Source organism: Desarmillaria tabescens, assembly GCF_030435595.1.
Source record: "Desarmillaria tabescens strain CCBAS 213 chromosome Unknown EV420scaffold_9, whole genome shotgun sequence".
Lineage (NCBI taxonomy): Eukaryota > Fungi > Basidiomycota > Agaricomycetes > Agaricales > Physalacriaceae > Desarmillaria > Desarmillaria tabescens.
In genome coordinates this window covers 437,512-463,970 of record NW_026848308.1, presented here as the reverse complement: position 1 = coordinate 463,970, position 26,459 = coordinate 437,512, and the positions used below count along the sequence as shown (strand labels likewise).

At 47.5% G+C, this 26,459-nt stretch overlaps 10 protein-coding genes across 10 annotated transcripts; 3 read left to right on the top strand and 7 right to left on the bottom strand.

Moving 5' to 3' along the window:
- Positions 1-678: 678 nt before the first annotated feature.
- On the bottom strand, positions 679-2,185 carry EV420DRAFT_1477090 (uncharacterized protein; the record flags this gene model as incomplete). The annotated part of the gene is made up of 4 exons (XM_060469394.1): positions 679-765; positions 850-877; positions 990-1,789; positions 1,889-2,185. The coding sequence occupies 4 exons, from the start codon at positions 2,183-2,185 to the stop codon at positions 679-681; spliced, it is 1,212 nt and encodes a 403-aa protein (XP_060333966.1).
- A 5,254-nt stretch (positions 2,186-7,439) lies between these two features.
- EV420DRAFT_1265412 (uncharacterized protein) lies at positions 7,440-8,075 on the bottom strand (the record flags this gene model as incomplete). The annotated part of the gene is made up of 2 exons (XM_060467275.1): positions 7,440-7,702; positions 7,775-8,075. 2 exons carry the CDS (start codon positions 8,073-8,075, stop codon positions 7,440-7,442), a joined length of 564 nt encoding a protein of 187 aa, XP_060333965.1.
- Positions 8,076-9,937: 1,862 nt separating this feature from the next.
- On the bottom strand, positions 9,938-10,970 carry EV420DRAFT_1734550 (uncharacterized protein; the record flags this gene model as incomplete). Its single annotated transcript, XM_060479987.1, has 1 exon — positions 9,938-10,970. The coding sequence occupies exon 1, from the start codon at positions 10,928-10,930 to the stop codon at positions 9,938-9,940; it is 993 nt and encodes a 330-aa protein (XP_060333964.1). The 5' UTR covers positions 10,931-10,970.
- Positions 10,971-11,464: 494 nt separating this feature from the next.
- On the bottom strand, positions 11,465-14,534 carry EV420DRAFT_1734549 (uncharacterized protein; the record flags this gene model as incomplete). The annotated part of the gene is made up of 3 exons (XM_060479986.1): positions 11,465-11,918; positions 12,833-13,372; positions 13,444-14,534. 3 exons carry the CDS (start codon positions 14,532-14,534, stop codon positions 11,465-11,467), a joined length of 2,085 nt encoding a protein of 694 aa, XP_060333963.1.
- An 897-nt stretch (positions 14,535-15,431) lies between these two features.
- EV420DRAFT_1477088 (uncharacterized protein) lies at positions 15,432-16,922 on the bottom strand (the record flags this gene model as incomplete). Its single annotated transcript, XM_060469393.1, has 3 exons — positions 15,432-16,016; positions 16,069-16,639; positions 16,663-16,922. The coding sequence occupies 3 exons, from the start codon at positions 16,920-16,922 to the stop codon at positions 15,432-15,434; spliced, it is 1,416 nt and encodes a 471-aa protein (XP_060333962.1).
- Positions 16,923-17,541: 619 nt separating this feature from the next.
- Positions 17,542-19,540, top strand: EV420DRAFT_1619020 (Alpha/Beta hydrolase protein; the record flags this gene model as incomplete). Its single annotated transcript, XM_060475421.1, has 9 exons — positions 17,542-17,662; positions 17,719-17,817; positions 17,873-17,960; positions 18,014-18,091; positions 18,143-18,351; positions 18,402-18,440; positions 18,493-18,592; positions 18,649-19,232; positions 19,284-19,540. The coding sequence occupies 9 exons, from the start codon at positions 17,542-17,544 to the stop codon at positions 19,538-19,540; spliced, it is 1,575 nt and encodes a 524-aa protein (XP_060333961.1).
- A 1,340-nt stretch (positions 19,541-20,880) lies between these two features.
- EV420DRAFT_1182073 (caspase domain-containing protein) lies at positions 20,881-22,967 on the top strand. Its single transcript, XM_060466240.1, has 14 exons — positions 20,881-21,028; positions 21,096-21,173; positions 21,229-21,240; positions 21,298-21,378; positions 21,494-21,593; positions 21,653-21,721; positions 21,778-21,859; positions 21,920-22,054; positions 22,101-22,163; positions 22,231-22,268; positions 22,324-22,371; positions 22,432-22,443; positions 22,494-22,517; positions 22,639-22,967. The coding sequence occupies exons 2-14, from the start codon at positions 21,157-21,159 to the stop codon at positions 22,807-22,809; spliced, it is 852 nt and encodes a 283-aa protein (XP_060333960.1). The 5' UTR covers positions 20,881-21,028; positions 21,096-21,156; the 3' UTR covers positions 22,810-22,967.
- EV420DRAFT_1182069 (uncharacterized protein) lies at positions 22,811-23,599 on the bottom strand. The gene has a single exon (XM_060466239.1). The coding sequence runs from the start codon at positions 23,530-23,532 to the stop codon at positions 23,125-23,127; it is 408 nt and encodes a 135-aa protein (XP_060333959.1). The 5' UTR covers positions 23,533-23,599; the 3' UTR covers positions 22,811-23,124.
- Positions 23,600-23,868: 269 nt separating this feature from the next.
- Positions 23,869-24,768, bottom strand: EV420DRAFT_1639556 (uncharacterized protein; the record flags this gene model as incomplete). The annotated part of the gene is made up of 1 exon (XM_060476986.1): positions 23,869-24,768. One exon carries the CDS (start codon positions 24,766-24,768, stop codon positions 23,869-23,871), a length of 900 nt encoding a protein of 299 aa, XP_060333958.1.
- An 83-nt stretch (positions 24,769-24,851) lies between these two features.
- On the top strand, positions 24,852-25,568 carry EV420DRAFT_1524071 (uncharacterized protein). Its single transcript, XM_060472334.1, has 4 exons — positions 24,852-25,050; positions 25,103-25,167; positions 25,224-25,284; positions 25,354-25,568. The coding sequence occupies exons 1-4, from the start codon at positions 25,042-25,044 to the stop codon at positions 25,378-25,380; spliced, it is 162 nt and encodes a 53-aa protein (XP_060333957.1). The 5' UTR covers positions 24,852-25,041; the 3' UTR covers positions 25,381-25,568.
- Positions 25,569-26,459: the final 891 nt, after the last annotated feature.

Here is a 26,459-nt window from a genome sequence, read left to right as displayed (position 1 = left end):
GCTCGGAGACAGGTTGTAAAAGTCGATGGCCTTTTTCTTTGGGAATTTCAGCCACTTCGACTTTGTCGGGCGGGCATTTATTGTCCCACCCCTGGTGTCCGGTGTGTCCGCACCGAAAACATCGCTTTTCTCTTTTGAGACTATCGATGTCTATAGGTTCACCTTTCACCACTATAGGTGAATCCAATAGCATCCCTTCTGCCCTTCGAGCCACTCAAAGAGCCCCCCGCTGTTCCGGGCTTGGAACCAGCGGTCCTGCTGGGATACTTCCCACCTTGAGTGAGATGAACTCAGTAGTTCTCGTCCATTTGTAGGATCCTGCGCCTCCACTCCCAGTAGGTGGTAGGCCGCATACTGTCTCTGCCCATGATAATTTGTTGTTTTTTTTTTTGACATTGGGCTGGATTGTGAGGGCAATGACTTCCTCCATTTCCTCGTCATTATGGAAGCGCTCTGCTTCCATGGCCAATTTGTTCAAACTTCTCAAAGAATTTGATAGCCATCTGATTTTTAAAGGTTTTCTCCTTTCCTGTATAACCGCAACAAAAGGGATTTATTGTCCATATTCGTTTGACAGAGTTGTCCATAGTGGTACCTACAGATAGGATTTTAATATAAAATTTAGAGCCAGTTTTTACCTGAAAGAAAACTGAGTCCTGGTGTACAAGGGCGAATTGCCTAGTCCTTCGTTGACACCTTCCCCTCATCGTTCATTGTTGAGGGGTCCTTGCTCTGCCCTTTAAGCAGAACGTCATCTGGACCTGTCTGATGGGTATTTATTGTCCCATCTGATATGTCCATTGAATCCACAGCAGAGACATCGCTCCTTCGTGAATTCTTGTTGCTTACCTCCTCCCAATGTGGTTTCTGGGCATTTCTGAAATGGCATCGATATTGGCCTTTGCCTTTTTATCTCATGCCATTTCCATTTATCAGTGGGGCACCTTTGGTCCCGACTGAAGTGCCCTATGTTTCCGCATCGGAAGCACCTTTTCTCTTTCTTGAGACGATCCATGTTCATTCCTTCAAGGCATGGCATGCCTCGGGATTGGGAAAGGGAGGGAACCCTCTTTCCTAGTTCTGGGTCTAGAGACGTGGTCCAAAACACCTCAGATGGTAGGTGTGGTTTGGTCCAGTCTCCCCCAGACTTCTTTGTATCGAAGATGTCTCTAGTGCTGAAGTTCAGCACCAAAGATGTGGATGGTCTCATCACCGTCTCCTTCCTCTGGGACTGTTCGGTATTCCTTTCCGATGAGTATGGGGGTGGAAAGTGAATCCCATGGTTCTTCATAGACGGCCATTCAGGCCATGGGGTTGGGCCATATGACCTCATACGAGGTGTCTGGCCAGGGGGATTCCCAACCATCTCCAGTGGTGGGGAGCCAGGTGTCATTGGTAGGTGAGCCGGAGGACATGGGGGGTAGCTCCCAGGATCCCTCTTCAGGGGTGATCCAGAAATCCACTGGAAAGATGGTCCCCCAATCCAGTATCCCTTTTTCCTCAGCCACTCCTCTTTTTTTCCTGGCCAGGTTGCGGACTTGGCCCACAATTTGGAGAGCGACTTGATGGTACCATTGATATACCTGGCTATAGAGGCCAGCAGATCTCTTTGAGGCAACTTCGGATTCGAGCCAGATGACTTCTGGTCCCCATAGAGAACTAGTGTTCGGACTCCAACTGGAGACATTCCTTTTGGTATAGGAGCCTCTGATGGAGACGTCTGACCAAGTGTGGACTCCCCATGCCTCCCTTGGAGTTCTGGGGGAGGAGTAGATTCCCCTGTCGAACTCTGGGGTGTGGAGCATCAGTTCAGCATCTCCGAATGATTTCGGGGATTCATCTCTTCGATGTCCTCCTGCATCGGTCCTTCTGATTGTGGTTTGGCTACCTTCTTGATCAACTCCCCAGGCAGGGAGAAAAGGATCGCTGATCCTTTCGAAGGTGGTTCTTCACCACTCTGTTCCCTTAGCGGCATTTCCATCATCCTCTTCCAGAGTTCGTGCATTGATGAGTCGGTTGCACTCATCAGTGTAGAACTGCTGGATATTGGGGGTGATGGGGGTATTGGGATCATTCCAGGATCCCTCGATATCTTCCCAGTATCCAGTTGCAAATTGTGGATTTCCGGAGTACTGGGTCTGAAGGTGGTCGCCTCCTGTGATGGGGCGAATGGGAGCTGATCCATCTCGTGGGTAGGATCGATCACTGCGGTACGAGGGGTACCTTACTAGGGATGTAAGGGTTTCCAGGATGTGAGTGATGGTAGCATTTATAGGATTCATACCATCACCGTTGTTGAACAACAGGGAGAGTATAAAATATTCCTGTAGGGGTGAGCAACCCCAAGGATTCATTGTATAGCGACAAGGGTTCCTTATTTAAATGCTCTGGATGCTGCGATCGTTCTGTTACTGAAAACGATGATGGCAGTTACGGTAGAGCCCGTTACTTGCCCACTGAATGGGGGTCGGTGCTCTCAGGGGGTACGAGTTGGCTGGATGATGTGGATAACTGCAACTGCAGCTAATAGTGTCAAGGTACTGAAGGTACTTTCCAGGGATAATGGTGGCGTGATCTGAGGAGGTGAGAGGCGCAAGGCTCATTGTATTACAACGAATGTTTTATGATCTCGAGGTACGGTGGGTGCCATCTAGATGACGGGCTGAAGGTTTCCTTTCTTTGGAAGTATAACAGTGACTGCCTTGAAGCAGTACAGTTACCGTTGACAACGGTAAGGGTAGTAAGGGCAAGCTTCAGCTAATTGTTAGGCACTAACTTGAATCTACTCCAAGGCTGATCTCTATCCTGTCACTTGCGTTTGGTGATTCAGTGTTAGAGAGGCGTTGGTTGATTGCGAGAAGTTAGGCATCACTTTATAGCGAAAGCAAGGAGCTTGTAAGAAGCATGATGCCATCAAGAGAAGTGTGATGGCGCATGCGGGTCGCTGGTCATCTGGGGGGCAGCAGCATGAACTGGGGTGATGGCAGCCGGGTAACCAGGTAAAGAGTGTGCCGGCAGAATATCATGGGTCCAGGAGATAAGATAGGCAGGTCCGGGGTTCTGAGAGATAAGGATAAGATAAGATAAGGAAAATAGGAGTAAAACCATAATACACCCCCAAATCGAGAACAAAGAAACTGGGCCTGGTATGAGGCATTTGTTGATGCCCTCATTGGTGGTGTCATCCCGATGATGGATTTTGTTTCCCACAGGCTGGTCAGATGCCATGGCTGGGTAAGGGTACTATCATTTTCTTGCCATATTTGCACCAAATAAGCAGGGACAGCCGGATTGAAAAATGCTCTACCCGACTTTGTTTTGGGCTAATACGTTATCAACGATCATGCTGGAAGCCTGGAATTTGGTCTCATCCATACTCTACGAGTGCGTCCCCCCATTCCCTCTACTACATGTATTTTATATACTAATATTGTCTGCTGTAGCACTTCCAATCCTCTTTGTTACTCCTCTCCCACCACCCTCAATGAAATCCACAGCATTGGTGAAGTCTGGTCTAAAATATTGCTCAATGTTTACATGGCGCTCATTTCTGAACATTGATGGCCAGTCACTGCCAAGACAGATTCCACCAGCACAGCCGAGGAATGTTGTTTGCCTTAAATGTATGAGATGAGTTCGTACCCAATGCATGTTCCCTGAATGCCCTTGGTATTGTGTAGAGAGATACATGGCCATATATGCACCTATTGGCATCGCTCCAGGAGTAGTATAAGTCTCTGATTCTCTATCTGTGATGCGAGGGAAAGGTTGAGGGTGGGTGTGGTGCCTGAGCCATACAGAGCCGAGTTTGTGGCATGGGGTGCCTCCACATGGGGAGCATATGATGTTGTATGTGCCGCCATTGCTTGTGTGCCATCAGGGAGAGGAGAAATGAGCATTATGATGTAGGCCCTTGTTCTTGCTTGTTCATGTTGTCGTCCCTGGTAGATTTACCTTTGTGCAAAAAATTCGTTTGGGTCCTGTTTTAAAAAAATACAATTACCTGGCATAACCTAATAGTGGAACTCGGAGAGAGGTAATGTGTTTAATGAATGTGACATGGCTTCACAGGGCCCGACTAAACTGTGCTTCTATTACTGAATGACTATCCAGATGGGAGTGACAAGAATAGGACTCAGTTTTGCCACCGTATGAGCTGGCCCTCACCTGCTAGTGGATCAATGCTGGGAAGAAGTACATCAATGTTCCTGAGCCTGTTACACAGGAGCATGCATGACTGCTTCAGATTCCTGTAGTTTACCACTCAGTCCTGCCTTCAAATGACCTCACTGTCACTCAATTCTTGCAACTGCCAGTGTCCTTGCCAAGCTTTATTTAGCCAAAAGTGAGTCAAATCTCGTCAAAGAAAGGACCATCGCTAACCATAATAAACAGTCCAGACCATATACTCAAAGAGTGCTGGCAAAGGTGCCAATCACTCCTGGGTCTCCAGTGTAGAGAGCATCGGAGCGATTTCATATCTGGTTGCGCAAATATATGAGCACCTAAAACGAAGGACTTTCCAGTGAGTCCACCACCAGTTTGCTCCTATGGGCTTGTCTTGGATTTCACATCTGCCATTGAATTCCTTCTTGACACTTGTGCCTAGTGATTCCATAAAGATTTCGGGTGATCATGCCAATATCTTGTTGACAACAATGAATATTTTCGAGGACTTGATTACAGAGAAGGCTGGGATTGTAAAGGCTGTAATCAGCTTGAATACGGTGTGGAGAAAGGGACAGGCACATTACAATGTGCTAGCAATGGAGGAGATTGATGACATCGACCATTAGCTGATGTATTTAGACATCTATGCGATTTTGGCAATTTCTTGAAGGTCGAAATGAAAGTTCAGACAAAATTTCAGGGATGAACCCTTTCAGTGAAAGTTCAGATGAATTTTGGACATCAGCTGCGACAAAAAGTTCGGACAAAAATTTGAAACTGGCAAATTTGGCATACCAACCTCTATAGGGATAATTGGGGGTCCTGGTTTTCTGGGCATGAAAGTCATGTGCCTGTGTAATGGTAAAGAATTAGCTAATAAATACTAGTGGTTGTCAGTTGACAACACCAATACCTTGCTTTTGTGGTTGTCATCTAAGTATTCCCATTTTTCAGTGTTTCTTTGAAATGTATAATCCCGATCCAAGCCTTCCATTATTAAGGTACATTAAGCCTTGAGCTTGAGTACCTAAGTGCGGGACTTCTTAATCTCACCTTTCTCAAACCCCCCTGCCTTGTCCTGCCTTTCTCTTGTTCTTGGTTGATTGTACAACAGTGCGATCTCGTTTCCAAAAGGTCATTGGGTGCTTTCTTGAATCTCGTTCCATACAGTGTCCTGGAGGTCTGGATGGCATTTAGATATGTAGTAGTACAGGTATGGCCACTGGGTCACTATGATGAGATTGATTGCAAACTGTGGGTGATGTCAAGTTGCAGTTGAGGGAAAGCTGAAAGAAAGTGCCTCTGCCTTACATTGTGACGTTCAAATATCTGATTGATTTGTTCCATGTCGAGTTCCTGTGCGATGTCTTTCCCGTCGTGGAAAGACATAGCATGGCTGCTCAGAAGGAAAAAGGAAATATTAGCATCACATGATTGCCACCTCTTAGTCATCACATCATTATGCACAGCAGGAGGAGGAGGAGTTTTTATTCTGATCACTGTCCCTAAGAAGAAAACTAACCAGAATCCGTACTACATGTGCATTACCTACCCAATCCACTATGCTATGGTACCAAATGAGTGTTGGGCCTCACTGATACAGTCATGTCCCTGCAAGGTACGGCCTCTCAGCACCAGCATCAATGCCATGAAATTTGCTATAGATATATACTACAGTTATGCCACTACCCCTGGGTGTATATACATTGGTTTGTCTTCTACCTGCTTGAGTACTTCATACACATAGCAACCCAGCCTCAGCAGCAAGTCAGCATAGGTCAATAGTGTATGTAGCAGTTCCTTCGGGCAGGTTGCTCTATGATGGAGAGCCAGGTATGCCTTCCATATATCAGCAAGAAAATCATCTCGCAATCCCTGGAGTGTTGTGTCCAAACAGATGAAGAGAACATGCAACTCATCTTCAACATCATCGTGACAACAATGGCAGATCTGAAAAGCCCTCCGCACTGTCACCGACGTCCCATTCATCCTCAGCCACCTTCCGTGCTCGACCCCCAAGGCATGGTTGGATGTCAGTAGCCTTGTCAATGCTATATGATGCACTGGAATCCATAGGAGGAGGTATGACTGAAACACAAGAGGATCCATTGTCACTCTGCCCGATCTCATTCTCTCTACTCAGCCTTGAACCAGTTCCAGATGGGTGCTCGCAAACATGTCATCTGTGATGCATTTGTTGGCAAGCAGTGGTAGGTGATGCAAGAGGTGCTGAACCCCTTCTGAAGATGTCAGCATATTCAAACCCGTATCTGCAGATGGGAATCCAATGCTGCGGAGTACAATAGCCAGGTCTCCTAGCCAACATTGGCTGCCCCATCGCCACAGCTCTATGTTTTCTTGAAGGCACCAATGAGGGAACCGGTGTTCCTCCATTGTCACAAGGCAAGACAGGAACTGAAGTGCAAACCTAGCCCTGCGAAATGGGATTGGCAGAGTACCTGTTTCCATGAACAATGGTGTTCAGATGGAGCGCTTTTGTACCTGCAATAAGCGACGCAAAAATTTGACCTGTACATCCCTCAGCAATGCAATGTTGCCTGGAGACACACCCAGCACAACCTCCACACCATGAGTAAGATGTGGGTCTACCCTGCTATTGTACAAGATCAGCCCTTCACACAGGGGAAGATCACCAAGATAGTTCATGAGTGTGAAAGTGACATTTGTTACTTTCAAGGTGACTTTTGCCTTGTGTTCAAAGTGGTTGGAGAAGATGTTGGCCTGGCAGGAGGTGACATGAACTCCAAGGTATTTATGTTCATGCGTCCATTCAAGAGGCTGGCCATGGAGGGTAAACACTGGCAAGAGATCTAATAGTTTCCAAAAGCCCATAACCTGCACTCAGCATCAGAACATGGTATGCTAAGTGTTATACAAAGAACCTGGCGAACCTTGGTCTTTGAGATGTTCACAGTCAAACCTTTTCATGTGGTCCAATGAGCAAAGGTGTTCAGATGAGCTTGTAGCCCAATCAAACCTGAGAAGATTGCACCATCATCAGCATGCTCAATATTCATCACTGCATGACCATCAATCATCATGTCTTCTGGGTGGGGCATGAATTCCAAATCCAAGGAGAAGAAATTCCAGAAACCAGGTGAACCGGAGTCTCCTGCAAGGATGCCCATTGTTGATGTGAAACTTGAGGACGTCTCTTTCCCCACATGTACAACATAACTCATGCCGCTATACAGAAGATGCAGCCAATCAAAGAGAGGGTCAGCGATGCCTTTCTTATACATCATGGATCACAGAGAAGCATGATCTGTTGATGGAAAGGCATTTGTGAGATCAGGAAATGCGACATACAGTGTTTGACCTTCTGCCAGTGCCTTGTCAATAGCCATGCGCAAGATGAAAGGATTGTTCATTGCATGATAACCTCTACGAAAGCCGTTCTGAGACTCAGGCAGGATGTGATTATCTTCTATCCAGAGATGGACATGCCTATCAAGCAGAAGCGTGAACATCTTCAAGAGACATGATTCCAACCCAATCAGGTGATAGTTTGCTGGGTTGGATCCCTCCTTCCCTGGCTTCAGTATCCCTATCAAGACAGTGACCAGCCACACTCTTGGAGCACCTCTTGTCTCAAGGCAGCAGTTGAAGAACATGAGAAGGAGGTTGTTCGGGAGGGCCATAAATAAGTCATATGATGTTCTGTCCCATCCCATCCCACTGGGACTATGGGACCGAATGTTGTTCTTAATATCTATCACTTCCTCCAAGACAAACAAGCAGGAGAAATACTGTGCTTGTGAGTGGTTGACTGTTATGCCTGGTATTGAATCAGCCTCCAGAGCAGCCTGCAGTAGTGCATCCTCATCAAAGTCATCTGGTATGACCTCCGGCACATTCACCCATTTGGCAAACTCTGCCGCCATCTCCTGGACTGAGATCAAAGGACATCGAGGTTTGGGATCTATTATGTCCCTTATCGACCCCCAGAAATCTCCATCCAACTTCTTGGCTGTCTGTACAAACTCCTCAAGGAGATCCCAGCATTGGCGATGAGCTGAATCTCAGCTCCCATGTGAATCCCATGGTAAAAACAATGGAGGCATCTCTTGCATGACCTCAACATCAGCTTTAGGAATCGCAACTGGGGGAAGGAGTGTGGAGACCTTGGGAGTGGGTTTGTTTATACTGACTGTCGATGCAGATGCTGGAAAGGACAATGCAGTCATAATGGCAGGCAACGTGAAAGGGGATGTCTTACTGGCACCTTCCCTTGCCAGAGCATCCGCTGCATTGTTGCCCACATTCTGAGAGTAGCCTTTCACTCAACAGAACTCAATACCTGCTGTGCACTTCAAAATCAGGTCTACCCCATACTGTATCATGTCAGCATTGGCACACTTCCACCCCATCATGATCCTCCGTTGAACCCAGTGACAGTAGGTATGTATCACATTTTCACTGTTGGTATACACCCTCAAAGGAAGATCAGGTGGGCACTGAAGGAGAGCGATAATGAACATGACATGTTCTGCCTGGTTATTGGTTTGTGGACCTGGTACTCACTCTGCCTGATTGTGAGAGGAATTTATGCCCCAGAAAACTCCTGCCCCAGCATGGGCCCCATCTTGGCCATTCCCAACACAAGATCCATCCACCCAGACCACCTTTTGATCACCCATAGATGTCACATCACCGTATATCTGCCTCAGTGCCTCCTGGGGACTCATGACTGAGCTCACTAGTCCATCATACAGCTCGTCAAGCTCACAAGAAAGCATTGGCATCTCTGTAACAAACGGCAAAGGATCTCTTGGTAGACCCCTGAAAGCACTGACAGTGTTTCACCTCCATGTGGGTTGTAATCGTTGAGTAGGAGAGGTATCTGTGGCCTTGGAACCACCTGATGAATCCACGATGACTGATAGATATGTGTGATCTGAGCGACATGGTCTGTCAATGACACAGAAATGGTGTAGTCGTGGGAGAAGAGACTCACTCATACAGGCGTAATCAACCACAGCCTCGCCATTATGCTGGAAAGAGGACCAGAGTCCTGGGACATCATCATCAAACTATGTTCTGTTCAGAATCACCAGCCGATACTCTTCACACAGATCATGGAACCATTTTCCACGCACGTCCACCATATTATCCATCGACACATGGGGAATGCCCTCACAGGAGGAAAGTGAACCCATCCGGCAGTTCTCATCTCACAACAGCAGTATCGGTTTATCTAGCAAACCATGGACAGCCAAAACGCCCTCAAGAATGTCACCAGAGTCTTCCTCCATTGCATCACTCCACTTTGAGTTCTGAGGAGTCAGGTATGACAGTATTATTGTGAGATCATTGAGATCCAACATCAGGCATTCTGAAGATGAGAGCTCTTTGCATAGCACCACCTCCAGGCCAGAATGGTACATAACCCCAAGACCTCCACTTGCCCTTCTCATGCCTGATATCTCAGGGTCTGGGCATGGCAGACTGATGAAAGAGAAGCTGTCAGGTATCGGGAGAGTTAAATGCTGCTCCAGGAGAAGCCATGTCTCCTGGAGCAAGATGATATCAAAATCATGTAGTAGCTTAAGATCAGACAGGCTGTGCAACATCAAGTCCAGTTCCCCATGTATATTCCAAGCCAAAATAGACAGGTTACATGTAACTACAGAGTCTCCATTTTGAATCGCACCAGTACGATGAGGTGCCAATGACAGGCTTTTAACGAACTCGGAGGAGAGTGGAGGAGAGTCTGAAAGGGAATGGTCTGAGGGCACAGCCCTCTCTAGTTTCCCTGGATGGGATGGGAGAGGATGTTGAGCATGTTGTTGAGACCACTGTCAGGGTTCTGGTTTGATGGTGTATAAGCTGCAAAGCCTGCACTCGCACCCAGTGCCGCTACTGAGTCATGGTTATGGAGTAGGTGAACAAAGGCTGTCGCTGTTGACTGGGAACAGAACTGCAAGAGGGCAGAACTGGCAACTGTTGTTGGCCTCGCATGAGTTATTGCACCAACCCCAACACCTGGAATTGCTGCAGCCACACATCGAGATGTCTCAATCAGGTCCTGATCTCCACATGTGACAGTGAACACAACTGTCTGGCTCTGGGCATCTGTAAGAGGAGGGCAAAGGACAGGACTCGAAGCTGCTGTCAAAACTGGTGAGTCCTGCACGATGATAGGAGCGACATGGGTGCCAGTACCTCTTCCATGATTTCCCTGACATGTACCATTTCCATGGAGACATTTGGGTGCAGGCAATGAGTTTGAGGGATGCTGGGTATGGATCAGGGGATTATTCCCTGCAACAAGCACCAGCACCAGTGAGGGAGAAGGGTTGGATAGTGCAGACATCTGGGCTTGCATCCCATTGATTGAATCGTGAACGTCCGCCAAGCGAATTTTGACATCCTGAATTCCAGTGCGCATCGACTGGATTGCTGTCAAGTGGCTCTGTAGAGTCAGGGTGTGCGAGTTGATTGCACCTGCAGTAGTCTGGACAGCTCCCATGGTGCGATTGACAGCATCGGTAAGAGGTGCCATGATTTTGGTCATTGCACGGGCTACATCAGATGCTTGCTGAGCCATGGCACCAACATCAGATAGACCTCGTAACACAAACTCATGGGATTCTGCATGCTCGGCATGCTGGTCCTTAACGCGATCCCTGATCTCAACCACTGCCCCCACCAGGCTCCTAGCGATGTACAGGGCCTGGCTTGGCCTGGCTTTTAGGGCTTGGGCTTGGCTTAAGGAAGGCCTGGCTTTCGAAATCATAAGCCTGAGCCCTGAGCCCAAGCCCTACCGGGCTCAGGCTTGGCTTGGGCTCAGGCCAGGGCTTGGGTAGTAGGAAGTGATAATCATGTTTTCAGTTCAAATAATAAAATTTTCATTGTCAAGTGCATTATTGACTATAGTCTTGTCTTTCAGGGAATAGTTTACATCGTAAATCTGCTGCTTTACTTACTATATTGACTTCCTTTATTATCTCTTCTTTGAGAATAGCAGCTTTCCCAGAAGCCTCAGGGATTATCAAGCACTAGTCACAGAAATATTGATTGTCATTTTGCAACTGCATATTTCTGAGGGACTATAGAGCTTTGACAAAATTACCATGTAGTCATTTATGAAGCCTAGTTATAGTGCTACAACATCCTCAAAAGCCCAGGCCTAAGCCTTGGGCTCGGGCTTTCTGAATCCAAAGCCTGAGCCCAAGCCCTCTTCAAGCCTGACACCAGGGCCTGGCTTTGGAGGGCTTGGCCTGGCCTGGCTTGGCCTGGCTTTCGGGCTTGAGCCAGGCCCTGTACATCACTACAGACTCCCTTCATTCGCTGCCATTCGCTCCTGATGTGCTGCGACAGACTCTCCCTTGGTAGGCAGATGCAACCTGAGAGATTCGTAATTACTCTGATCAGAACCCTTGGGATCCCATGTCTTTCCCTTCTCAGCCAAGTCCTTCTCCCTCACTCTAGCTGCCAGGTGATCCTTCCAAACCTGCAAGCCTTGACTCTTTGGTAGACCACGAGTCGAAGTGGAGGGTGGTCCCTGGTCCAGGACCAGGTTAGGCAGAGACGGGGCCGGTGGAGATGGATCCAAGTTGACTGTTGAGGGAGATTGTACAGGCAAGAGTGTAGATGGGGACAGTGTGGGAAGGACCTGACTAATCAATGTCATGTCGTCTATCAAAAGGGGAGTGACGATGGGGAGAGTCACTCTGACGTCCACATCCACAGTTGTGATGGACAATTTGGTTGCTGCCGCCTCTCTGGAGATCAGCTCAGCATCAGGGAGGGCTCAACAGTGATGTTCTCAAGCTCAAAGTTAGGGACAGGTCCGAGGGCAGGCAGGCCCATCAACGTGGGATCTGAATCCATGGTAGGTGGGGTCCAGTCTTGCAAGCAAGGTAAAAGTCGTAAAATATCTAAATTAGGAAGACCATGTGGTGCATACGTGGTGGACAAGGCGGCATGCCTGCTGGCAGGGAAAAGTCATTTAGCTCTATGACTGGCCCCAGTAACTATCTTTCGGATGATTTCTTCTCCTAAATGACCAATGCACCTGCCAGTGGAACATCTCTTCGGACTCACCGGAGTCGGCCTAAAGTTTGTCCAAGTCATGCCGCCGCTTTGAGATAAAGGGAAGCAAATGGAATATGACTAGGAAATCTCTTCTACGCTTTACTTTCGAATGACTCAATACTCATCGTGTTACTCATCATGTTATCTCTTCAAAGGATTGACACTGGAGTGATAGGTCCTGAAAATTAAAATAAGCTTGAGGCACCCCGGTCTTTAGCACCCCTCTCACATCGGTAGTCATACGGATCGGTACGACAGAATGACTTTGCAGATTGTCAAAACCAGTGATGATATACGTATACGGATTTCGCGGATTCTGGTATAAAAGAGACCAATGCAATACGAGTCTACGACGCACTTCCTATTATCAAGATAGACATTAACAAGAATGCAGGGAAAGCACTGCGAGGTGACGTATAGTGAAAAATACCGAATGGTATTGGAAAAGGAAACAGAAAAGCAAGATGTAGTACTTCAATGAAATTTTTAGAGAGAATACTTGTGCTAGTGCGAGACGACAGGATCGAAAAGAGTAGTGCAGGTACATCAAGATTCTTGTACTCTTGTACCCAATGTCACGTCCATTCCTTGCACCCTGTACACATCAAGAGCAGAAAGAATCGTAATACGCTCCACTTCATCTTCGTCTGGCTCATCCTCCGTTTCAAGGAACCGGCATAGATTGACCTCGTCCAAGCGCTGAACAGGAGGCGATTGGGCATGGGCAAGTGTCCATCGGGACTCCACCATATCCACAAATGTCTGCATATTGAATGTCATTGGCCCACTTATATGCAAAGTATGCAGACGTGGAACCAAAGGCGTGGTTCCGTCAACCCTCAGCGTCAGCTGGAGAAGTATCTCGTCAGTAATTGCGCCTTCGTCTACGTCTGTGAGGCGAACATCCTCAAGGGTCAGACATGTGCGAAGTATTTGTAAAAGATCCTCCTCCAGGGTGCATCCATGGTCGAAGTGAAGGGTGGTGATATGTGGCGATCTCGAGCGTTCCAGGAGACCGCAGACAGCTGTGAAAGTTTCATCACTCTCACGCGGACGGTCATTGGGGAAACGTGCTATCTGAAGCTTCTCGAGGGCAGGAAGTTTGAGCCTGTCAGCAACTTGTTTCACAGGCAGGTCATTCCTGAAATGCCATGATGAAATGGTCAATATGCGAAGGCTGGAGCAGGATATAGGAAATTTTTTCCGGCCCACTCCCCCTCCGAACTTTCAGCTTCAAGGACCAGGTGGCATTCTTCAATATGCGTGAGCTTTCGCATATCATGCAAAACGGGTTGTGAGGCATGCAGCAAGTCTCCATATTCACTCCTAAAATGGGTAATCTGCATCCACGGAAGGCGAAAACAATGTGACACACGCTGGACCTCGACAATATGAAGCCGACGAAGTACCGGGCAGAGAAATAGATCTAAGTTCTCGTACCCATCCATAACTTGTATGTCCGTAGGAAACAGACACACGCTTTTCAACGACGGCAGCGAGAGATGCAATAATGGCATGGCTGAAAATATCTTGGACGTGAGATAGAGGTGAAGGCACTCCACATGGGTGGAAAACGAGTATAGGATCGCGGTCAGCGCGGGGGGGAGCTTGGTAAAAGTTGAATCATCATCGTCATTCCATACTGACAATGCTAAGGGATAGTTCTTTGAACGATCCAGCTGCCTGCCAAGCCATCGAATGTATGCGTTACCATGGGAATGATCGCCGAAGTTATCGTCATTGATAACGATGTTTATGGATGACCATAATTCTGGAAATGACAATGCCACCGTTTTCCACTCCCTACATACTTTCTCAATTTCCCAGAGGGTATTCTCGCCAGGATGGAAGTGCCATTGGTGGTCATCCACGTTATAAGACCGTGATACGGGGAAGTCAATCGTCGAGTGAAAGATACGAACAAGGATCTCTGCGGGGAGGCGCCTAACAGGATTGAGGATTTTTTCCCTTTCAATGATTGCGTCAGATATGGACTGTCTCTCTTGACATAGAGCATCCACTTTCTGCTCTACAAGAGAAATACGACCTCTCATCTCGGCGATGAATTGCACCAGACGCGATGCTTCCGTGTCGATATCCCGTATATCTGCTTTGTATGAGGCTATCATTGCCTGGAGCGTAATCACCTCTCCTTCTAAAGGCTGGTCATTCGAACCAGCAAGACGCGCCAAATTCGGGTCTTTGAGAATATAGCGATCAGGAGAAAAATCATAGGATGTTATGTGATGATTTGGGCATGTACACCCGGTGCAAGGAGACCAGTTCAGGGGAATACCAGCCATGATGGTTTTGCCCTTTTTAGTCTGTTTAACACTTGCAATCAGAAGAGATGGTGTAAGAAGACCTGAGGAAGGTTATCTGAGTTAGTAAACATGACAGTACGAAGTCCTTTCGTTTCTTACAGTCACTTTGTTGAATCTACGACGACAAATGAATAGCTCCTAGTTCCACGAACTGAAAGAAGGGAGCTCACTTGGAGGAGGAATTGATTGCGAACGCTGAATGATAAACATTGCAAAGTTTTTCTGGAGCGGCCTTGTGTTTCATCACATGATAACCACGTGAAAGATATTTGAAATTTGCTGTTGACCGCGTTGTTGCTACTTATGTAACTGTATCTAGTCCGAAAAAAGTACAATATCTGGAAAGTTTCTGATGCTCAGAGACTAATCCTGAAAAACAGCAGTATACCATATGTAGCTATGCGCCCAGTCCCGACACAGTCCCACCAGTTTCGTAATCAGTTTCTGGCGGTTAGAAACGCTCCGGAAAATTTACACCTTTCGGACTGTATTGCAACAGTCTTTATTTCTTACACTTATCAGCTGCGCAATGATCGTTAATCGAGGCCCATCGAAGCAATTAAATACGGCAATACATGTCGAATAGAGGCGGTAACAGCTGGAGCAGTTAGGTCTCAATCGAAGGTTGCAGTTGCTAGCAGTTTTGTCCGGTGTGAACATCAGGACCATTTCCAACAGTCACGAAGACCGTGCACGACAACCGTGTATGCCAGTGTATACCGATTTTCCCTAATAAAAAAGACCTTGCAGTACAACAGACTTGCTATAATTACATTGACGTCAACGAGAATGCAGATAGAGCAATGCGGGATGAATGAAAGAACGTCCTGAACCTAAATAGTATGCGAAAGTATGATTGATTGAAAGTAGCCGACTTTAACGCGTCGAAGTAGGTAGTGGCAGCGAAGACGCCGATAATCGTGTACGGGGAGGGGAAGCAGGCACGTCTGCCCAAGCAGAAGAACTCTCGTCCCATGGCGGCGACGGTGTACGCTGCCGCAATGGTTCTTCCGCTGCTTCCTCCTTGTCCGGGTATCGGATTGTTCTCTCCTCTGCCCATTGCGAAGGCGAAGGCGATGGAATCGTACTCCGGTGCTGAGGCGTAGGGTTCTCTTGCTTCTGCTCGTCTGCTTCCTCTGCTGCAGGAGGGGCTGTCTCGGCTGCCAAGACCGGTGAGAACGCCTCTCTGTCCACGGATGGCAAAGAAGATGATGATGCAGAAGCTGGCCGCGACTTGACACCAACTTCTGAAGAAGATCGCGAACGAATCTCTGACAATGTGAGGTTCTCCACTGACGGATCTGGCGTTCCCAAAGTAGATGATGAACCCCGCAAATGGACATTCTCTCCTTCCACGACCCTCAAGGCGCTCTTGAGTGCCTCCTTCTCTTGCCTGGCCTCCCTCAGTTCTTCCTCTGTCTCAGCACGCTTGATTCTTTCCGTCGCAACCATCTTGTTCGCCTGCCGTCATGATAATCAGCGATGGATGAAGCAGATCAAGGAGAGAACTCACTTCTTCGAACAGCGCCTGAGACAATGATTCAAGCTCTGCCTCCAAAGCCGCCTTCTCGCCAATGACGATCTTATGCGCCGCTCGCTCGTTCTCTAGCGACGCCGCTAGCTCTTCCAATTCCTTGTCCTTGCTAGCATTCACACTCGCCATAACAGGCAGACTGGGCATAGACGGCGACGTGAGCGTGGGATTAGGCGATGATGGGCCATTCCCAAGATTCGGCGTCCCAGGTCGACTGGACGTACGCGACCCGTTATTGGAGGAGGTGAACCGAAACTTGTGGAAGAACCTGCTGTCCTGCTGTGGTGGTGGCGGTGGTGGGCCTGCTAAGGACGGTAACGAAGGCGAGCTCGTCACCGATTTCATCGCCACGCCGTTCTCAGGCACGATGTCAATACTCTGGCTCTTCTGCCGGTGGTCCGAACTGCTCGACCGTCTCCATCCAATGTCGTTCGCATGTCCTTGCTTCAAGGCCTCCTCGAGCATCTCGTTGTTTGCAATGACGAGCTTCAGATTTGATTTGGTGACGTTCAACTGGACCTCAAGGTCCGCCTGGGTCTTGTAGGCTTCGCTGAGGAGTGATGACTGCAGTACTGTGGGTCAGTGTTGAGCTCATCGTCAACATCCAGGGCACTCGCCAGCTCAGTAACCCGACTAATAACCATGTTCAATGCCAACCGTAAATCGTCCTCCTGCCCGTTCGCATGCACGCGTCGAGCATCATGTAGCTCTTCTTCAATGGCAAGAAATAAAGGATCCGATGAGGATTTCTGCTGTGTTGCGTTGAGGCCATCCGAACGCCAGCTGGTACCATTGGGCCCGCTATTCTTGAGTGTCGAAGGGAAATGGAGCATCCAGAACGCGGCGGCCGTCGTGGACAATGACAATAGGGAGTGGAGGAAAAGCGTTATTGTGACTGTGACCAGACGTTACCAATGTGACGCGAGCGGTAAGTCGGACCGACATCCGGCAACTTCAACACAACGCGCATGATCAAGAGCCTGAGCAACGACGAGCTAATCCTGAAGGCCAGATTTATCAGTGGATAATTATATAGTAGAGGAATTTGCGATGCTAAATTCAACTTCTGATTTCATGTAACTGCCTGCCTATTTTTTCGAATTCGTACCTTATCTCTTCCAGAAGATTCAGGCCCGGATCCCATTCTTATCACCAGAGCCATGCTTCTGCAGTTGCCCGAGGCAAACCGTACAATACGCAGGTCAGTAACATACATTTTCTCGAAGTTTTTGCTGAACCTTGTTCGCAGGAATGCCAGCATCGTCTGGTGATCACGACGACAACACGCGCATCGCCTCAGTTCACACCGATAAGAGACATCGGTAGAGATTGCGTTCGAAAGGAAAATGTCCATCGGACCTATCTCCCAAAAATAGACACGTTTCCGGGGAACGGGTCCTTGAATCTCGATTTATAGTCATTGGTCTTTGATCTGGTTGGACTCTTTCCTACATGGCATCTGTCCCCCATATACATGACGAGCTTGCCGCTAATCCCGAACGTGTCATCGTAGACACTAAATATGGCAGCGTTACCGGCGGTCGAGCGAAGAATGGAACAGCCGCGTTCTTAGGTGAAGATCGACGTGCATCTCATAATGATCTACAATTTAACCGTATGTACTTTCAGAGGTACCCTATGCACTACCACCTGGTCGGTTCATGGATCCTGAACCACTTCCTCTGGATTACAAGTACGAGAGGAAAGAATATATCACTGAGGATACCTGTGAGTGTTTCCCTGAATACGCATCCCCAATATAGTCCTAACCTTCCTGCCAAAGGGGCATTCCAGCCAAGACGAGACGGCCAAGCAGCCGCTGGTAGTTACCATGTCGATCAAGTGGGCTACGGAAAACCGTCCGAAAATCCGTATGTCACTTTGTTCTCATTGATCGCATCAATGAGCTGATAGTCTTCTTTAGTCTCTTCGTCAACATCTTCGTTCCACCGTCTTTCCCTTCTCAGAAGGGATTCCCCGTCAAGGTATATCTGCATGGAGGGTAAGAGCCCAATTTACAATATTTCGCTAATCCGCTGATCTGGCGAGACAGGTTCCTGCAATATAGCTCACCCCATCGGATAACCTATCAAAACCAGTTCGTGGCCGCGGACCGTTCGGAAGTATGGGTGAACGTCGGATATCGCCTCTCCGCTTTCGGTTTCCTCGCATGCGATGAGCCCAAGGTGAACGGAAATTTTGGTTCCAAGGACCAGTGGGTTGCGCTCCAGTGGGTCAAGGAAAATATCAGCGCTTTTGGAGGTATGAGTAGCAGAACTCTGAGAATGACTCTGCCGCTCATCTATGAACAGGAAATCCGGATGATGTCCAGCTGATCGGGCTATCGGGAGGTACGAAATTGATTGCTGTAGGGGCCCATTCATCTAACAAGCCTGTTTCAAGGCGCCCACGCTGTACACCAGAATCTACATCATGTATCTCATCTTCCTGAAAGTGTCAAGTCCCCATTTCACTCAGCCCATCTAATGTCAAATGCCATGGTGTAAGCACCTCATCCGTACAAACCACTACATCCACCTCATACCGATCTTTTAACAGTCTAACCCCAAAGACACGAACAGAAATGCGTCCACAATTCCAAGCCTTCTGCCGCGCCCTACACCTCGACCCCACCTCCTCAACCATCCTCGACGACCGCGCAGTCCCTGCCGAGACCATCTGCCGCACCATCGAAAGCAAAGCCGCCGGTCCAAACAACAGCACCTTCCGCGGATGCATCGACGACGACTGGCTACCCTCAACAACCGATACCATGACATGGCAGCGCTCCGGCGCCTTCGCCCAGGCCCTTAAGCAAAAAGGCGTCCGGAGCGTCAACGTCGGAGACCTAACAGACGAATGGTACTTCTACTCTACCTCGTCTGTCATCGAGAAACCTGCAGATATCGTTCCCAACCTGGAGAGGTATTACCAGGATGATATCGCAGAGAAGATTATGGGGCAGTATGAGGCTTTGGGTGATGATGCTACCCCCGAGGAGTGCGCGAGGATGTTTGGAAGGATGACTTCGGATTATCAGGTTCATCTGCCGGTGAGGCTCCTCGCCAGGGATTTGCACAATGCGGGGTTTCCTGTGCTGAGGTATGAGATTCGATGGACACCAGAGCAGAATAGGACGGACGGTGAGTGATGCAGTGCAATTGGTTTGGAATTTACTGATTATTGGTTGGAAGGATATGTTACTCATGGCACGGACACGTATCTGTGGCATTTGCGTCTCCCGTCACTGGAGCCTTCTCAAGCAGAGATTGCCAGAGCATGGATAAGACGCGTCAATGAAGAGAGGATCGCGCTTGAACGTGCAGGGAAACCATCGAGAGCCAACAACGAGGTTCTCGCTCTGTGTGAAGACAAGTCCATCAAATGGGTGGAGGACGACAAGTGGGCTGAGAAGATGAGGCTTCTTGTTACACTCCCAGGAGAGGTATAGTTGGAATAACTGTATAGTCTCAATCGAAATTCTTATACAAGTTCGTAGTTATATTATAATGCAATACGACAAAACCTTGCGAAGCATTGTACATTAGAGCGTTCCGGAGATTGTAAATGCCAGACGCAGCGATTCGTCGCGAAAGTCGGACCGTCGGCTTTTTGGTAAGTAGCGCCGACGCGACGCGACACGTTGACAAAATCACGTGGTGAAACAGTTCTTCCGCATCCTCTGACCCAAAAAAATTCCCGATGCCGTGCCACGAAAATTTTGTGCTGACGCCGACACTATCCCAGCAAACTGATGTCGTGTCGGTGCTATTAAAAAGAGCCGACGCGATACTACGTTGAAAAGCCACGTGGCGGGAATTTTGTTCCTTATTCCCACCACCTCTGACTTGGTCTCGTTCACCAACGTGCTCAGTGGTGCGGAGCTACGGAAATTTCAAATTAAATTGCTCCTGTCAATGTTCATGCTGATGCTGATGCCGTTCCCGAGGTTCTCCACCGTGCCTCTCAATTTTTTTTTTCAATTCAGTTCCCGTGCAGTGTGAGACCGCGAATTCATTTCATCAGTCCAAATTTGTTATCGGGCGCATATCGAACCACTGGCTATATCTTGTTTGTTATTCAATAACTACATCTGTGTCAGTTCTTTTCTTCCTATGCTGTAACTGATTATTAACGGTGGTTTCGATGCACGCCTGCTCACTTTTCTTCAGTGTCGAGTTACCTTGACAGATTAGCGCCTGCCTACAGCTGTCCCCACTAGTCAAACGAATTCGGTCGGTAATCCCTTTTTGAACCTCACTCATAGCTTGTTCTCTCGCGTCGTCATCAGTTCTTTGTCATTTGCGTCGAAGACTTCCCATGGCATAAATTACTCATTCGCAAATCAATGACCCACTCATTGGCGCTCAGCGATGTGGGACGCTATGTGGAAGTGCTCATTTTACGGTCTCCGATCTTTTCAAAGAAGATAGAGAAAGACTCCAAGTGGGTTTCGAGTTCGATTTTCGGTCAAGGAATAGGCCACTGTGCCCGACGGGTATTTATGTGGGTTGTTTCTGAACCGCTCATGAATATTGGCACTCGTGGTGAAGCATGATGATATTGCAGAATCTTGATATAATGAGGCGCAAAGCGTAGCAAATTTTGATAAGCCATCTTTTTTGTCTAAATATTTCTATGAAACTGACTGAAGATACTTCTCGTAGGCTGAACAGTACCTTGAGTTGTAAATTGGGCATTATGTCATGACAAGCTCAATGAATCTCCGTGTAATATCCAAGCAAGCGCCTATCACTTTCCGGGTTCAACCGATGTGGACCAGCAATGGATTCCCAACAGATACAAGGCGGCTATATGTTCAAAGTTTTACAAAAGCAAGTGCCAAAATAAATTGGGTATAGTTTATAAGCCCGTTTCCCAGAGTTTCCTTTACTCATTCTTCATCCCACCATCCCTTCTGAGCTTTAGGTTCATTGAGGTGTGATCCCCCCTCCGTTCCTCTAGGCTCTCGATGGGATTGCTAACTGGGACCACCTCTTTCCTAGGAAAGCGTTCACTCCGAACAACCAACAGTCTATCACCCACCAGCCGTCCAGTCATTTGCAAATGGAACTGCTTTCAGCGTGAGTCCACGAATCCCGGTATATGCCGCATACTGTTGACTTGCTGAATTGGTAGATTACCAGCGGAGTATGCAACCTTCAAATTCCAATTAACATTTTCGATCTCCTACTGACCTTGTAGCAGAGCAACCTGCCTGCATGAAAAGGGCGCTTTCCAGCCATGTCTTTATCACTATACCTCAGACGCTGACCAGAAATATTCCCTGTGTGTCTCTTTTTGCTCTTCCAGCAGGTGAGCACCTTACAGTCTGCTACTATTTAAACACCGTTACTCACAGACATGCATATTTAGCTTCATCAGAATACGAATACTCTCATAGCAGCGCCTACTTACCCACTGACCCCACTGACGAACGGAGTATGAATGACAGGCATCAGCATAACTACTACGCCGGTGGCGGGAAACCGTCTGTCATCAAGGCAAGAATTATCATTCAACGCTTCATAAATGCTACATAATTAATCAATCTCGTCTCCAGAACGAAGCAGGAACAACTTCACAGTCTACAGAACAACCCGAATCTTTAGAGCGCAAGAGAGCACTCTGCGTAAGCGTCCACTTCCTCACGATATAATCCAATTGTTGCTGAAACAAATCCCTCAGATCGGTATCAACTATTACGATAAAGAAAACCGACTCAAAGGCTATATAAAGGATGCTACAAACATTCGCGGCTTATTAATGCGTAAACATCTTTTGCTCTCATTCAATTATGACACCAGTTTACTGAATACTCCTTTTCCAGAAAACGGTTATAAGGCTGATGATGTCAAAATGCTTACGGACGATACGGATAACAAGCCCACAAAAAAGAATATATTGGAAGCATTGCTCTGGCTTGTTAAGGATGCCCAGTCGAAGGATTCACTGTTTCTGCATTGTACGCTTAGTCACTTCCTCTCCATATCGTTCTAACTTTTTGCTAGACTCCGGACACGGGGGACAGATCGCGGACAAGAATGGCGATGAGATCGACGGAAGTGATGAAGGTTACCCCATTGAACCGTTGTTGACCGTTGCGCAATCTACTAATATCTTAACATTTGAATCTTACAGACATCGAGTGTAGTGACTCGTATATTATTATTGACGATGTGAGTTCATATATAGTCCATCCTCCGTGGACCCGTCTACTCATTTACGGCTCAGGAAATTCACGAAATACTCAAGTCCCTGCCTTCTGGTTGCCGGCTTACGGTACGCTCCTTCTCTCAGCTGCATCCTGATCAAGCGTCTAATGCGAACATATGATACTAGGCTCTGTTTGATGTAAGGAAACACAGATATCTTGTTTCTGCCTCCTCACCTTGATTTTGTAGACCTGCCACTCCGGGACGGTTTTGGTAAGCACATCAATTTCCGATTCCACCTTCCGTTTATTCCGTTCTGTTGTAGACCTGCCATACGCTGTGATTATTTTGTCTTTCAGACTCCTCGATACCCAATCTGACCAACTTGTTTAAGTACGACTGCCTTGGGCATTGCCGGCGCGTAGTTAAAGCGTCGGTGTCGGATAGACCTGTAACCGGTCGTCTTCTATATATGGGAGCAAGCTCACGATATATTTATAAGACGACCTGTACAACTGAGTTTAAATTTGGCGGGTTCATTTTTGCTGACAACGCACCTTCCTAATAAGATATAGTGTCCAAAATGGGAACACGCGCCTTGAACCAATACTTCTCGTGTGCTCGCATCGCGTCGCGTCTTTCTCTTGCTTCATGACGACTCTCCTTCCGCTTTTTTAACCACAACATTCTTTGATGTTATGACAACGATATCTTACGTGAAAACCCTTGACGAAACGCTGCATGATGTTCGGACCGCCACAACCCTTGATGAACTCGACTCTCGCCTTCTTCGTGTGCCTTGGTTCTACTTCTTCCAATTGCCTCGAAGCTCTTTCTCCTTGGATGGTATGCTACTCATGGAACTCAGGCTGCACGTGGATTACAGCTCAAGGCTGCTCTGGCCTCGTATCAAAATCAAGATTCTCTCGTTATTGCAAGAACTGGCTCTGGGTTGTAAGCGGGAAAGGATGGAAGCTAGAAGCATATGACTTCGGTCTTGTACACCATGGAGTTCATAAATTACGGAGAACGTTCCCGACTGAACTTTACTAGGTGTAGATTCCGAACCCATTTGCTCCACAAAAATTGATGTTGAGAGATTGATGTTATCGTACCCGAGAGCGTGCGATAGAAACAAGACAACAATACGGGCTGCATCAATACCCTTATCAGCAAGTGATTTGATCAGGTTGAACGTTCCGGAGAAGGACGTTGAGAGACTGCAATGACTGAGAAGTTCCATGACCTGACGAGAAGCCCCATGTGCCCATGCGAAGAGACCGATCATGCTCTGTAACTTAGAGCAGTTGACAGAACGGAGGTGAAGCACTTGTGCCGTTACGATCTTACAACCCTGGAATAAAACCAGTTATAACACGTTGTTATGGTTCATGGAGTAGGAACTGACGTACCAACTCTGGACTCCGATGTCGATTTTTCTCTGCACTCCTACTATGCGTTGCAGCCTCAATGATTTTCGACCAAGTCGGAAAGAGGCGAGCCATGTTCAAGGAGGATAGGGCATCATGGATATTCCATGTTGCGAGAAACTCAGGTGTCACCTCATCAGTTGACGTTCGGAAATATGGCTTGGCATGTTCCATCTCGTCATGGACGCAGTCCTTCACCATTGAAACAGCGTGAGGAAGCATCCATTCTGAAAATTTGCCTTTGCCTTCGGATTTGCCCAAAAGATATCCAACAGCTTCTCAAACCGCTTCGATGTTTCACGGAAGAAATGTCGCTGAAACTCGGTGAAAACACCCCCCGAGTTTCTGTGGTTGACCAGGGCAGAAAAGAAATCGAAGGGGGAAAGCTCAATGCTCTTAAGAAAGTCGACCGCTTTCGCAACTTTTTCAGAGAGAACGGAAGCAGCCTTAAGATCGACACTTTCCGTGTCAGGCCCCTTGAACTGTGATAAGGTAGCTTGTGTTGTAGCGGCCAATTGGTGAAGGCCCGCCAGATCTGAGTGAGAAGGATCTGGGGGATAGTTGGACTGATCAGGTGTCTTCGGAAGAAGGAAATCATCGTTAACGGGTGTCATAGACTGTGAACGGAAATCATCGATGTCTTCATCATGAGGTGTATGCTCGAATGCTGCTGGATTGATAATTTGTGGTGAGGATGAAATGGCCAATGCTTGCTGTACATTTTGGCGAAAGGACTGCAGAGGATTATGATTGAAGCGAAATGGCTCCAGTAAAATTCCAGCGGGGCTCATAAGAGATGATGGGAGGGATACACTAGGAGTAACTGAACTGGGGAGGGAGGTGGTTCTTTGCAGAGGAGTGCTGGCATTGAGACGGAATGATGGTGCAAAGGAGCGTCGAGGCTGGCGTCCACCTGTAGCTGAAAAAACCGTGTTGAGTGCAACTGGGACTGAATCGGGTGTCTCTTGGGCTATTCCATCGATAGAGAAGGTATGGAGAAAATTTTTGTTGTCATTATTGTGGGGGGGGCATGCGATTTTGACGATGGGAGTAAAAATTAACGCGATGCGGCGTGGCATGTGCAGTGTTCCCATTTTGGACACTATATCTTATTAGGAAGGTGCGTTGTCAGCAAAAATGAACCCGCCAAATTTAAACTCAGTTGTACAGGTCGTCTTATAGATATATCGTGAGCTTGCTCCCATATATAGAAGACGACCGGTTACAGGTCTAGGTGTCGGATATTTCCGCGGATGTGGTAAGTTTCCAGTTTCCAATTTCTATGAGATGAGTGATAAGAAACGCAGATATGCTGGTCTGACGCTAAGGACGGTCAGTATGGTGCTGACACATCCGAAGGAGGCGTCATGACTTGTGTGAGTGGACAATATAGTTTGCATACTAAGGTAGGCTCAGATTTAAATATAGGCATTCATCAAGTCGTCAAAGGAGAATCCCGGGCAGTCCTATCAAGAACTTCTCCACTCCATCAGGTCGGCTTTTTCCTGGTCCGTAGTCGAGAAAGTTGCTCTCATTTTGTTTTGTTCAGGAAGATTATCCAGAGTGAACGCTACGAGCAGATTCCACAGCTGGAAAGTTCTCGTCTAATGGTGAGAATACTTTTGTGCTATCAGTTCACTGAATGAATCGACTCTTCTCTCGTTGCCTTTGGTGAGCAGAACACTAGTCTCAAATTTATTTTATGAACATATTGTAGTGGAGTGTCAAGTCCTACTATACACGAGGAGCACGAACAGAGGGAGATATGGAACACCCAAGAATAGATAGATAATGTTCGTACTAAATATATCAGGCTTTTGAACTACTGGATATAGTTGATATAGGATCTGATTTGTTACAAGTTTGTAGATACATAACATTGCAGTATGACACGTCCCCTTGCAAAGGTGCTTCATATTAGAGTGTTCTAGAAACAGCGAATTTTAATCATCGACCGATGACAGTGATGTTGGCACTATTATTATTAAAAAGAGCCGACGCGACGCGACGCGTGACAGACACGTGATGGGGGTTCCTTTTTCCACCACTACCACGACTCACGAGCTATGTACGACCCAGACCCAGATCCATCAGCAGCGTACCTGACGCAGCACCACAAAAATTTGAGTGTACATTTCTCTTTTCCAGATGATTTTACCGTGTTTGGCTATGATTCCCGCTTTGTTGAGTTCAGTTCTGGACGTTTCAGTGTTCGCCGACCCAGATTCTTGTCAAGCGCCTATCGAATCACCGCCTTCTACCTCATCATCAGGGTACCTGTGTCATCTATTTTCTTCCCTCTCTGTAACTGATTATGACTCAAGGTGACTTCGATGATTTAATATTGACCCTACAAGTTGTTGGGGCCTCCACGTAGATACTGTCCACGCGCTCGCGACCAGTGACAAACTGGCGCCTGTCTAGGGCCACCTTGCACCCGCCGGATTCGGTCGTAATTCCTTCATTGAGCTTCGTGGATGTTCTTTGTATGTTCCTTAATGTCTCCTTATCACATGGTGGCCATTCGTTCGTGCAAACCCACGGTCTACTGGTTAGCGCCTAGAAAGGGGATGCTGGGAGGAAGACAGTCCTTAATTTACCCGAGTCTTCGAAGGCAATGAATATAGGTTTAAGTTGCTTTGTAGGCTAGTCCTTCGTCGATGAAGCATCGGAAGGAAAGCCAGAGATGTAACTGGTGTTAGGTGCGATATTCGTTGGTGGTTTCTGTCTCGTTGATGAAAAGGTCCCTGATGATGTGCAGGATCTTGATGTATTCTGGAATGCG